Source organism: Centropristis striata, chromosome 8, assembly GCF_030273125.1.
Source record: "Centropristis striata isolate RG_2023a ecotype Rhode Island chromosome 8, C.striata_1.0, whole genome shotgun sequence".
Taxonomy (NCBI): domain Eukaryota; kingdom Metazoa; phylum Chordata; class Actinopteri; order Perciformes; family Serranidae; genus Centropristis; species Centropristis striata.
The window spans coordinates 20,392,707-20,405,625 of NC_081524.1; the positions used below are offsets into that span (position 1 = coordinate 20,392,707).

The 12,919-nt window shown below is 40.6% G+C and overlaps 1 protein-coding gene across 1 annotated transcript in view; it reads right to left on the reverse strand.

Moving 5' to 3' along the window:
* thsd7ab (thrombospondin, type I, domain containing 7Ab) overlaps positions 1–12,919 on the reverse strand; it is a 202,523-nt gene that overhangs the window by 117,491 nt on the left and 72,113 nt on the right. The window contains exons 3-5 of the mRNA XM_059338271.1: positions 11,500–11,748; positions 10,250–10,434; positions 1,659–1,727 (exon numbers count right to left, since the gene is read on the reverse strand). Coding sequence (XP_059194254.1) covers positions 1,659–1,727; positions 10,250–10,434; positions 11,500–11,748 — 503 coding nt within the window. The remainder of the gene's footprint in view (positions 1–1,658; positions 1,728–10,249; positions 10,435–11,499; positions 11,749–12,919) is intronic.

The following is a 12,919-nucleotide window of genomic DNA, read 5'->3' on the forward strand; positions in this document are numbered from 1 at the left end:
TAAATCTAAAGCATCTCAGTAATGTGGATAACCTTGAAAACAATATTTTAATTATTATTATTATTATTATTATTAAGACGTTCATTTCCTTTATGATCTGTTGTCATGTGCAAGTGAGGAGGGCAGAGGCTAGGAGAGAGAAATAAGGGAAGGAGAGGAGAGGAGAGGAGAGGAGAGGAGAGGAGAGGAGAGGAGAGGAGAGGAGAGGAGAGGAGAGGAGAGGAGAGGAAAAAGGAGGGTTGAGAAGAGAGGAGGACATTTTTTGGAGTGAAAAACAAGGACAGAAAGGGGATAGTGGAAAGGAAACAAGACGACAGGATAGGAAGGGAGAAATTAGGAAACAAGGACAGGGAGGAGAAAAAAACAAGAGTAGAGGATAGCAGAGGGCAGGGAACAAGGACAGGAGGAGAGGATAGAGTTGGTGAAACAAGGACAGCAGAGAGGAGACAAGAGTAGGTGATAGGAAAAGAGAAATTTGTATAGGGGAGGGATAGAGAGGAATAGAAACAGTAAGGTTAAAAGGAAAAGGAGGGGAGAGGAGGAGACAAAAGAAGGCGTGAAAGAGGATAGTGAGGAGGAAACGAGGAGAAGAAACAAGGATACAGGATAGGTTAGGAGAAATTAGGACAAGAGAAGAAACAAGGAGCGAGGAGATGAACCAAACGTTGAGGATAGGAAAAGAACCAGGACAGAATAGAGGGGAAGAGAGGAGAAGAAACGATGACAAAGAAAGAGGAGTGAGGGGAGAAGAGATGAAATAAGGATAGAAAGGGTACAATGGAGAGGAAACAAGGATACAGGATAGGAGATGAGAAATTAGGAAATAAGGAGAGAGGAGGAGAAAAAAGAGGACTGAAGGAGGACTGTAAGAGGACAGTGAGGAGGAAACGAGGGGTTAGGAAAGTAGATAAAAGAAAAGAAGGGGTGAGGAGGAGGAGAGGAAACAAGAATACAGGATAGGTGCAGAGAAATTAGGAGCAGAGAAGAAACAAGGAGAGCGAACAAGGGTAGAAGAGAGGAGAAGAGGGGAGAAGAAACAATGACAAAGAAAGAGGAGAGGAGACAAGGAGTAAGAATAGAGTAGGAAACAATGTCAGAGGGGAATAGAAAGAGGAAGGATAGAGGAAAAGGGAGATGAGAGGAGGAGAAACGAGAGGAAATGAAACAATGAGAGAAGAAATAAGGAGAGGAGAGGGAACAAGAAGGAAGGATAGAATAAAGAAAACAAGGATAGAGTGGAATATAAAAAGGAATAACAGAGGAAAAAGAAGAGAGTAGAGGTGGTCAAAGGAAGGAAGGAGAGAGAAGAAGGAGAGGGAACAAGAATACAGGAGAAGTAAGGAGAAAATAGGAGAAGAGAGAAGAAAAAGCAAGGCTATGAGACGGAAGGAGAGGAAGCGAGAATAGAAGAGAGGGAACAAGGATTGAGGAGATAAGATGAAAAGAAGGAGGGACAGGAGAAGGAAAGGACACAGGATGACAAAGGAAGAGGAGACGATTAAGAGGGAAGGACAAGAAGTGAGAATGGAGGAGAGGAGACTGGCAATGAGAATGGGAGTGAACAGAAAAAAAGGGGGAAAAGAAGAAGAGAGACCTGGGAGGCATAAAGCAGAAGGAGAGGCTGGAGCTTCATTATCAGCGTGACTAAAAACACCTACCTGTAATCTGGAAGGTGATGGAGAGGAGAGGGGGGACACTAGGCTTCTGCTGTCTTTGGGTCTGACCCGCTGCAATTACAGGGGAGATAGCGCTATTAGCTACGCACACACCGGGGGGACAGAGGCACTATCACACAAACACACAGTGACGGGAAACAGCACTCCAGAGACAGATGCAGCAGCAGGACAATCCCAGGCTTGTTGTTTACCATTAAAAAAAGCTTCAAGAACACGATGAAATCTGTCTTTTATTATCTTTGGTTTGAAGATAAGTTTCTTTGTGGTTCATTTGTTTGATATCAGACTCTTAGTTTATGATCAAAAGCCACGTGGATGTTTGGTGACCCTGCCATCTCATCAGGATTAAAAATTTTGGGTGGTGAGGGATCAAAAGAAATTCAGTTTAACTTCAAGGAGACAGACTTAAGTGAGGTCTTTCCAGGCATTTAGAGAAACATTTTCAAATGTTTTGGAAACATTTTGTTCTCATTTGTGGTCTTTGAAAAAGATCGATATCACTCTCATGTCTGCGTGTTAAGTGGCTTGGTCAGGTGGTTTCAGTTTATCTTACATAAAAAATTGAAGGCATGGGAAACCGCTTGATCTGTTCTAAAAGTTACATTTTGAAAAAAAGTAAGATTTCCACAACTTTTTTAGGTTATAAAGCAGTTCTAGGTGCTCTATAAATACGTAAATGTATCAAAACACTCAATCAAAGGAGAATGGCACAGCTAAGTAGAAAGTGCTGCTACAGTGATATAGTCATTCCCCGGCTACAATGATGGTGCAGAGTATATAAAGATGGACGTTTACACTTCCTCACACTTTTTTTTTTAAATTAGGCCAAAATATAAACATATACAGGCATTGCCAAATTGACCTTGTGGCATCATTTGGAGTGGAAGTCTGCAGTATTGAGGTCCCGCCCATATACTCACAGGACTAATCAATAGTTAATCACAGCTGTCAATCATGACATTATACCCCAATTTTACAGCATCAAATAACTAATGAAGAATGACAATTAAACATACATACAGTGTGATTATAACTTCCTGAAATGACAGAAGCCATTTTTAGGAAGAATTAATTTGATTTCAGTTTGGCTCATGTCCCATCCACTAACATAGAGAGTTGGTGTTTCTGACCTTTACTACAGTCAGTTATGGTCGTTTGTGAAAAGAAGCAGAAGACCCGGAGACACTGACAAATCAGAACAGACTGGGTCTTTAGAAGCGTAGGGCTTAAAGAGACCGACGCTAAAATGGAGCATTATAGAGAAAGGGTGAAAACAGATATATTCAGATAGTATGAGAAAAATGTATTTTAGAACATTAAAACATTTAAAGAAGTGTAAACTAGTATAAACCTGAAACAAATGAGAAAAAGAGCATAATATGTCCATTAAACATGTTTGTATTACCTGCACAAAAAAAACTGAAAAGTTAAAACATTGATTTGTGGTTTCGGGGGCGTTGTGAGCTGGAACGCCTGTGCGAAGAAACAGCCAGGGGTGTTGTACTGTGTGCAACATCCCAGAGTCTTGTAAGGTTGCCAGTTGTACAACTGTGCCTGCACAGAAGTGAAACTGTCTGGCAACCCACGCTGTAGCTGGAGACTCTGCACAGAAGCACACGGTGCATGAACAAACCTTCATGAAAAAGCTCTACAAGCTGTTAGAAGTTGCTGTTTTAACATTTCTTTTTCATGAACCAATTAAAGAAACAACACACTGTGAATAAGACACCTTTTAAAAAGTTTGTACATGGCATATTTTTAAACTTCTGGCAGGCTAGCTGTTGCCCTTGCTTTCAGTCTTTTTGCACTGCAAGTACTGTAGGTTTGTGGCGATCGAATCGTATCAGATGACTGATGGGATACTCCCCAACTGTTTTTTCCAATGATTTTAACTAACTAATAATCAGAACTAAGAAGTCATAAAATCAATCTCTAGAATCTGCATGTCTGTTGTGCATTCAGAGATGTTTCTGTTTGAACAACAGGAGCCCCTTTAATCAGTGATGAGTGAATTTTAAATCAGAGTAAGTAGATATATAAGTAGATACATAGTAGCGTATGCATGTTCCCAGTTTGGAGAACCAGACCCGCACTCCAGGCAGAAAATAAATAAATGTATTGCTGCAGACGCGGACTGACACACAGACGTGGAATTAGTATTACTCTTTCTTAAGTAAAAGTACTAATACCACACTCCAGAATTACTCTACTACAAGTAAAAGTCCTGCATTCTAAACTTCCTTGAGTAAAAGTACAAAAGTAAAAGCATCAAAATGTTCTGAAAGTATCAAAAGTATTAGTATTTGTCATGCAGAATGGACCCATTCAGATATATATTCTAAATATGATATTATATTATTTGTTGTGATTAATTTATGTAAGCAGCATTGTAATTTTGTAAAGATAGGGCTAATTTTAACTGCTAAATATACTGTAATTAGGTTTAATTTATAAAATCATTTTAAATTAATCACGTATTTCATGTTATACCTAAAAGTAACTAAAGCTGTCAGCTAAATGTAGTGGGGTAAAAAGCATAATATTTGCCTCAAAATGTAGTGAAGTAGAAGTATAAAGTTACATAGTTGGAAGTACTTAAGTACAGTAACTTGAGTAAATGCACTTAATTAGATTCCACCACTGCTGACACAATATGTTTTTAACCACTGTAGAACTAAACTGTATTCTGACCAAAACAGCTGATCTTCAAAGATGCGCAAAGCATGTAAGTGTGCTTATGCATAGGAACATGAAATTTTACACTGTAAAAAAAACCTGGTTGTTTTTACGGTAAAAAAAACGCAGCTGTGGTTGCCAGAACTTTACCATAATAAATGCGGTAGAACTTTTTTTAATAGTACGGTAAAAATATATTGGCACTGTTGATTTCTAGTTTAAGATTGCCATTTTTTTCCCATTATTTACTGTTTAAATCAAAGGTTTTTCCATCAAAAGAAACACTGTTTTGCCATATAATTGACAAGAAAATACTTTATAAATGCTGCATAAATTAAAGATTTTGGTGTTAGAGATATGGTGTTTAGTACATTTAACAGTGACAAAAAAAGGATTTTTTACAAAAGATAAATGCAAAAATTATTGGTGGCTTGTATATATAATACATTAAATACATATTACAGTATATTTTACATTTACGGTGTTTCATTGTTACTGAAACTGAATTAACTCATTTATCATTTTACGGTCTTTTACTGTCGTGGTTTAGCAGTTTTCCACTGTAAAATCTACAGACATTTTTTACAGTTGAGTAAAAAAGTAGTACCAAATAAAATGCCAAAAAAAATTGGTGGACGTGTTATAAATATAGCGTACACATAAAGCAGTTTAACATTTTTAGGGTGGGCCTTTGTTTAGGTGGTTGTGTTGCAGTCCCCGTCTGCAGCAAAACATTTATTCACCTCTGGTTCACCAAACTGGGAACGCCCAGTGTAGAATGCTTAAAGGTTCCATTTGCTGGCATTTGGCTGGCGTGCTGTGCTGTAATTAACCCATCGCCGATCTCAAGACCTCGATTTGGGCAATATGAAAGTAGAAATGATAGTTCATCTGTAACGCACAGACATGACACTGATTCTTTACTGACTTCTTTCTAGAAAGAAAGCATATAAGCGTACTTCTAAAAAAGAAAAGAAACTATAACTTTCATAACTTCTGTCATTTAAGTCGCCCGCACTGTGATGTTGGTGCCACCTCAGTTCAAAAGACATTGTTCCAACCGTCAATGACAGCATGAACTTGAGGATTTGAATAAAACCCCTCCTGATACACTCAGTTTTAATGCACTTTTAAAGGGCTTTTTGAGTCAATCTTCTTGTCAAATACTGGGAAAGGTGACCAAAATGTCAACTCCCACAGGGTTGGGGAAAAGTGCTCTCTGGATCCATATGCTGCAGCAGCTCAGCAGCAACCAAACCCAAAGTTAACTGAAGAAGTGCCGGATGCATTACTTAGGCTGCGATACTGATCTAGGGTCAGATCGGAGCTACTTCCCCTGTAAAGATTAAGGTGAAGGTTTAGGAAGTGCTAAGCCGATTCCAGATCTCGGCCCGAGGGTATCTTCTGCCCCTTTTGCATGGTGATATTTATGCATGAGAGAGAGGGGAGAAAAAAAGAGCGCTGGTTGCAGCAAACTTCACTGAGCCACTGTCTGCCTTTCTGTCTCAGTGGTATGCTGGGAGATTACCCCCCAACAGAGGAGGAAGAAATCCTGCGCCAAGAAGATAAGAACTTTGTGCATGTGTGTGTGTGTTTGTGCAAACACTCTATCACACCAGTCACGCACATTTCTGCACACACGGCCTTGGGAACACCACTCTCAACGCACTTGTATTTATGAATCTTTAACTGTATCTTAACAGACTATATAGGCACCTTAACATGTGTAGTCACTCCAGTTTCATTGCAGCTACGTAAACTGGATGTTTTCACTCGCCCTGTAGCCCCTACTGCACTTATGGAGGACATAAAATATCAAAAAGCTTTCACAATACACACTCTACATTATATCTTATAATGCAGTTTGTTAGAACGGTCTGTCGATGGATTGCATCCTGGCTACCAGACTCATTATTCTTTCATTAGGCCTGATACATAGAAAATCAAAGGACTGCAGATCAATTCAAACTCTGAGAAACAATGCTTTAGCATAGCAAATGCACTGCCAGCTCTCCTCTCACAAGTCATTCATCAAGAATTTATTAAACATCAAGATAGTTTTAGATTAATATTGAAGGAAGACGGAGACATATTAAAAAGAATTTAATGGGATAAAATGTAACATCTTCGTGTTGATAAACTGGGCTGATGTAACACATCAGTGATTTAGCTCTGAGGCAGTTAATTAAAGCTTTCCAGCTGCGAGGCTGAACACCTTGGATAACTCGTATCCGCTTTCCAAAAACATGCGTTCAAGTTTTTTCATATTCTTAGTAACAACTAGATTTACTGAATTTGGTTTCACTAGAACTTAATAGATGCTTTAGGCTGTAAAGATGCCTCATCAGACGGTTTCATCAAGGACAATTTACTTCACACAACTTTGTAAATCTAGGAATTTCTGTGGAAAATGTGTTTGTAGTAGGGATACACCATATTAGGCTTTGTGCCAAAGCGTGATATGCAGATATTCCAACTCATTTTGTCCGTTTGCCAATGCCACCAACTATATATGCCAGATTTTTTGCATGGAATCGCAAATAACTTCAAGCCTGTCCTGTAGTAAAATTAAAAGCCTTTTTTCAGTTGCCTGGTCTCCTTTTCTAATATTGCATTTATAACCTCAGCAGGGTATGCACAAGCATAAATGCTGTTGCTTTTTTCATGACAAACTCACGGATTACACTCATGATATTCTACTAATTATTTAGGTTGCTGCCCAAACAGCTCAGATCTATATAGGATGGGTAAAATACTGTGCAGCTCTGTCACACAACTTCGCGGTATGTGACAGAAACATTTAGTGAAACATCTAACATCTGAAGACAAAAAAACTCATTTTCAACATGGAGTTTGCGATTATTATTAACAGTTGATTTTTCTTGGATTTCTTCTAAATCCAAGAAGCTCTCCTTCCTGTGCTAGAGCCACAAACAGAATAGATTGGTTAAAATGGGGATTAGACAGACACAGCTATACCAGCTGTTGTAAGTAAAAAATTACTCTTAAATCTGTATTTTTTCAATTTACATAACAGATGTTAAGTTAATAACACCCTGCACCCAGCAATCACTGCTGCTTCTGTTTTAATGATCAGTTTACACTTTGGAGTTTTGTTTACGAGTTCTATATAAATAATGGTATTATTATTACTATTACCTCTGCCAGAGAGGGTATGTTTTCAGTTCAGTTTGTCAGTTTGTCACCAGGATTATGGAAAAACTGCTGGCTCGATTCTCATGAAACTTAGTGGAAGAGTATAGCATGAGCCAAGGATTAGTTATTACATTTTGGAGCAGATCTGAATCATGGGGCGGAAAAAGGAATTATTTTTCACTTATCATCAACACGGCAAGATCTTGGCAGAGGTCTGCCTCCTCTGAGTGTCCTTCTAGTTATTACTAGTGATTGGTCAGGGCAACACAGGCTATCATGAACATGATGGAGTGAAAACAAACGACATCTCAGTCTGATTAACAAGCTCCAGACATCCAAGACTTGAACTTAAAGCTTAGTGTGTCTGAGGAACATCTCTCCACATTTGGAGCCAGTGGCGTCCAAACATCTCACCTCCTCCTAGACTTTGTCACTCTCTCTCACGCGATCTGCCCCCGCTGGCCGCCATAAGCCTAGCCTCAACTAATGTCTTTAACACCCTCTTTAAGAGGGCAGCTTTGACTCTAAGCTGCCTTGACAAGTGTCAGAAATGGATGCCTTTGCACTTGTAACCAGTGACAAGTCAAAGCAGGACACACAAGCAGAAACACAAATCCTTGTTCTATATGACTCCTGCTTTGGTTTAAAAAGCAGAGAATTGCAGCGGGTAGAGGGCTCTTTAACTGTTCAAAGAGAAAGCTTGGAGCCACAGCGGGAGACTTGAAGACAGAAGATAAAGAGAACATACAGTGACAATTAATGCAAATGCAATAATGTTTGTCATTGTATATTTGGACATGAGTCAACAACTTATATCTGTTGCAAGCACTTGATATGCAATTATCTGCTACAAGTCCACCAAGGGACCGGGGCTCTTACACAGCGCGTGGGGGGTTGGAGGATGTAAGTTGTCATGTAACAGAGCTTGATCAAATTTATTTGAGTTACACTTGAGAGTTGGAATGATTTGTTCCAGGCTATGCTGTGTAGGATTTGACGTATGCAACCGTGGTGTTGACTTTGTTTACAGTGTTGAAGGAAGATGGTTGACAGCCTCCTGAGATCAATGGAGTTAAAATGTGCATTCGAAAAAAGAAAAGAAGGGATTTCCTGAGCAAATTAATGATATACAAACCACAGAGGACAGAGGGGAACATTGTAGGAGACATGGAATTAAAAACACCTGGAGAAACAGGCGGACAGACGTGGTGGATTTGACATTTTCATCACACTGAAGAGCATCTTGAAGCAAGGAAGTGCATTTTTTAATGAATGCATTAAGGAATCGAGATTGTCCCAGGCTTAACTCTCCCATTCAAAACCTTGTGCAAAACCTTGTTTGTGAATCCTGCAGCAACAAGCAGCTGGTTGAAGAAAACCTTCTCCTTAAACATAAATAAAACACGTGTGAAAAAATGTATATATTGTTGTTATAATCTGGATAATCTGTTAGCCCCGAAAACATATTGCTTCTTACCACGAGCGATGTAAAGAAATACTAAAGATCTGAAGCCAAGTTCTCAGGGCTTTCATTGCTGTGCTGGGAGTCCATATGGCGCAGATTAATGCTGCGTCTGAATGTGCGTTCAGATGGAAGATGCAGCGCTCTATAGAGGGTGTGATTGCATATTAAGTGATTGAAGATGTTTCCCCACAGGTTGAAAATGTTTCACCTTGAGGGAAAAATCAGCCTTCTCACATTAATAAATAGAGAGCGGAAGAAACAGAGAGGGACTGGAGCTCCTGTTAGATCAGTCAGAGGCACAGTCAATGTTGGTTGATGGCTAACTACAGCTAATGTCTGTACAGCTGGTTCACTGCCTGCTTTGGGGAAAATAAACACAGACTGCACAAACACTCCAGGTGTCAATGTCGTGCAAACAATGTGAGGCACAAATTCTCTTTAAGGCATACAATGCAGGAGTTGTCGCTAACTGATAGCCCCTCCTTCCCGCCTCAATGGCCTACACGTCCCCTGACCGCAGCTGGTACACAACCCAGAGTACCACCAACCAACCAACCAACCCCAGGTTTATTCTCGTTCTAAGCTTTGTCCGCTTGGCATTTTGCCTATGAAGCTAGTTTCATAGCTTCCTTGCTTCACCCGGTGCCCAAAGGCTGACACCCAGAAACACAGCAAAATAAGAAGAAAATAAGAAAAGGGCAGAGTCTCTGCATATACAGACACAACCACACTTCTACTAGGTCATTTGTAATAATTTAGAGGGGTTACTTTTGTATTAGGGATGTCTCAATACCAGAGAGTTAGTAGTTGATACCAATACCAATGAAAGTCCACAATTTTTAATACTCAATATGTCACATTTCATTCTTCCAGGTCGCCAGATGAAATACCTGGAAGACAATGAACTCTGTTGGTCAAAAAGATATTTTGATCTAAATTTTTGTGTCAGCGTGGCTTCTCTCCAGGTCCTCTGGCTCCTCCCACAGTCCAAAGACATGCAGCTTAGGTTTAATTGTTGCCCGTAGGAGTGAATGAGAGCATGAATGGTCTCTATGTTGTACCCTCCCTCTCACCCAGTCTCTGTAGAGTTCTGATAAAGGGTTAAGGATAAGGATGGATGGGTTTTTTTTTTTAGGAAAATCCTGCAAACTATACCTTTAAAGAGAAGTCAGGAGCATATAGATTGACTCGTGGCCTCTTGGAGTAATCTTGTTCTACACAGTTATACACACAGGTAGCAGCAGCATCTTCACTGCATGTAACTATTTTCTTTTACCTTTGTCCTTTTCTCTGAGGTCGTTGAGGTATTTCAAAAGCTCAGCGTTAGCCTGGACGCAGTAAACTTCTCTGGTCTGCAGGCCTCCCCCACAGAGCCCTGTCAGGTTGCTACGCCGTCGGTCCTGTTGGCTTAGCAACGAGTCAACCCGGCAGTCGCTCCACTCTGTGCTCCTCCAGGTGTAGCTGCAGAGGAAGACAGAGAATGTGCATGTTATGTGTGGGTGTAACGTAGTGTCAAAGGACAGCACATTTACAATCCTGCAGACCTAACATTAGCACTTACAGATGTGTTGCGTAGTTACAACCAATTAAGACTATCTGTTTTTCTGAATACATGATGAGCTGCAATTTCCAGTTTACTGATTTTAAGGGATGCGGACAGTCAGTGCACAGTTTAACCGACCGTTAAATTGTCATTTACCCAACAGGAGAAGCCTTTAAAAACATACTAGATGTCCTAAGGCATGAGTTACATAAGCATTTTGTATATAATGATGCATATTTGTTTCATAATCCCAATTTAGAGGCTTGACACCACAGTATTGTCATAATGTGGTCAGACAGTGAAACAAACTAAAAGGTTGCTTGGGAGCGAAACATTATGTTCTAAAAAGATGATTTCTAAAGAAAGAAATGCATTTCACAGAAAATCAAACGCTCTGCAGGATGAGAGCCCGAGTTAGTATTTTGACAATAGCTGTGTAAAGATAATATAGGATGAAACTGAGGGAATAAAGGCCATCTGTGAGCCTACAGTTTTAATCTTTGTGTGTGAGACTTTGTGGGACTTAAATATCCTTGCAGTCTCCCTTCATTTGTCTCTACTTTGTGTCTGGCACCAACCCAAGCACTTATACCAATCTATCTCCATATGCTGCCTCCCACACACACTCACTCACACACACCTTTGGGCCACCCAGGAGAACAAATTAGCTTGGTGATATGAGTAAAAGGAAACCAACAGGGAGCATGTGCAGCCTGAACCAGGTAGAATACCACTATATACCACTGTACTACAAGTAGTGCTGCAGCTTTATTGGAATATAGAGAGAACCCTGGCTGTTTTTGTACTGTAGCATGGTGTTAACATTGAGAGGAAGGTATTACTACAACATGCATTTGTCGAGTGCTCTGCTATGATAAACACATTGACACTTTTCACTCAAACTCAAAAAAAGCCCTGGCTCACTCCCCCTGCTGTGCTCCACACCTCCCTCGCTCCCTGCCCCATCATCAGGGGGAACTCACGTGGCGCAGGGCGGCACGCCTTCGCCCGGAGGTTCACACGGCTGAGACTCCTCCAGCACCGGGCACTCCGCCCCCTCGCCCACGGGGAACTGGATCACCTGTCTGCTCCGAGTGCGGTTGCCTACGGGAGACTCTGGGTCCAGGCAGGTTTTTGAGCAGGGGCCCCACTCAACCCAGTCGGTCACCTGGCAGTCTTTAGGGAGGACGCAGGACTGGACGGTCAGCGGCAGGTCCCTCGGTGTGCACAGGCTGGGAACAGATAGAGAGGAGGAGGAGGGGAGGTTTGGTTATGAGACTGATCTGAATTAGAGGAGGACTAATGAGACACAAAGTCAGATTTTTATGTAAAGATACAGCATTGCAATCTATGAACAAGAAGAGGACAACATCTAGATGGATGAATGGATGGATGGATGGATGGATGGATGGATGGATGGGTGGGTGGGTGGGTGGGTGGATGGATGGATGGATGGATGGATGGATGGATGGATGGATGGATGGATGGATGGATGGATGGATGGATGGATGGATGGATGGATGGATGGATGGATAGATAGATAGATAGATAGATAGATAGATAGATAGATAGATAGATAGATAGATAGATAGATAGATAGATAGATAGATAGATAGATAGATAGATAGATAGATAGATAATCTTGTGCACTTTGAGAGCTCAATGTGAGCAAACATCTCACACAACATTTTTCACAGTAGGGAGATACTGTGATATAGAATCTTTATTGTTATCCTATTGTGCTACTGTGTTGCTGTTAACAGGGATTTCCACTCGGGCATGTAGTAGCCCCCCCGTGAGAATTTTTTTTTTCCCATAAAAGCCCAAATTTGGCAGCCTCTCACACAATCTAATGCCACTATTCCATCATATACACTGATCTCAATCATTGCATATTTTAATGAAACATTGTAAAGGAGAATAAAGGTTCTTGTATGTTTTATTTAAGGCATCTTATTTTGACAGTCTTCTTGTAAATTCTGTGGTGGATTCTGTTAACACACTGTGCTCTTATTTTGAAATAGTAGCTTTTTGTGATTAATACAACTTTAATTGTTACGTTATGTTAGCTCACGGTTAACAAACGGAATAATACAACAGTTTGTTTAGTGTTTGGACCTCTGAAGGCCCGGACAGGTTGATAGTATTTAGAACGGCCAGCACACGCAGACACACACGGAGAGATGATGTGGATGGATGGATGGATGGATGGATGGTTACGCTGGGCTTACACCAAAATATTTCCCCAGTCCCAGACTAAAAACTGAAAGTCTTTAGTAAATCTAGGAGTTTTACTGGAGTCACGGCGCTTGTCATCTCCATGGTTAAGTTTAAGGTAGTAATCTGCTCTGTTTCATATCAGTATTTTCCTAGTCTTGGGTTTGGATCATATCAAACGTGTTT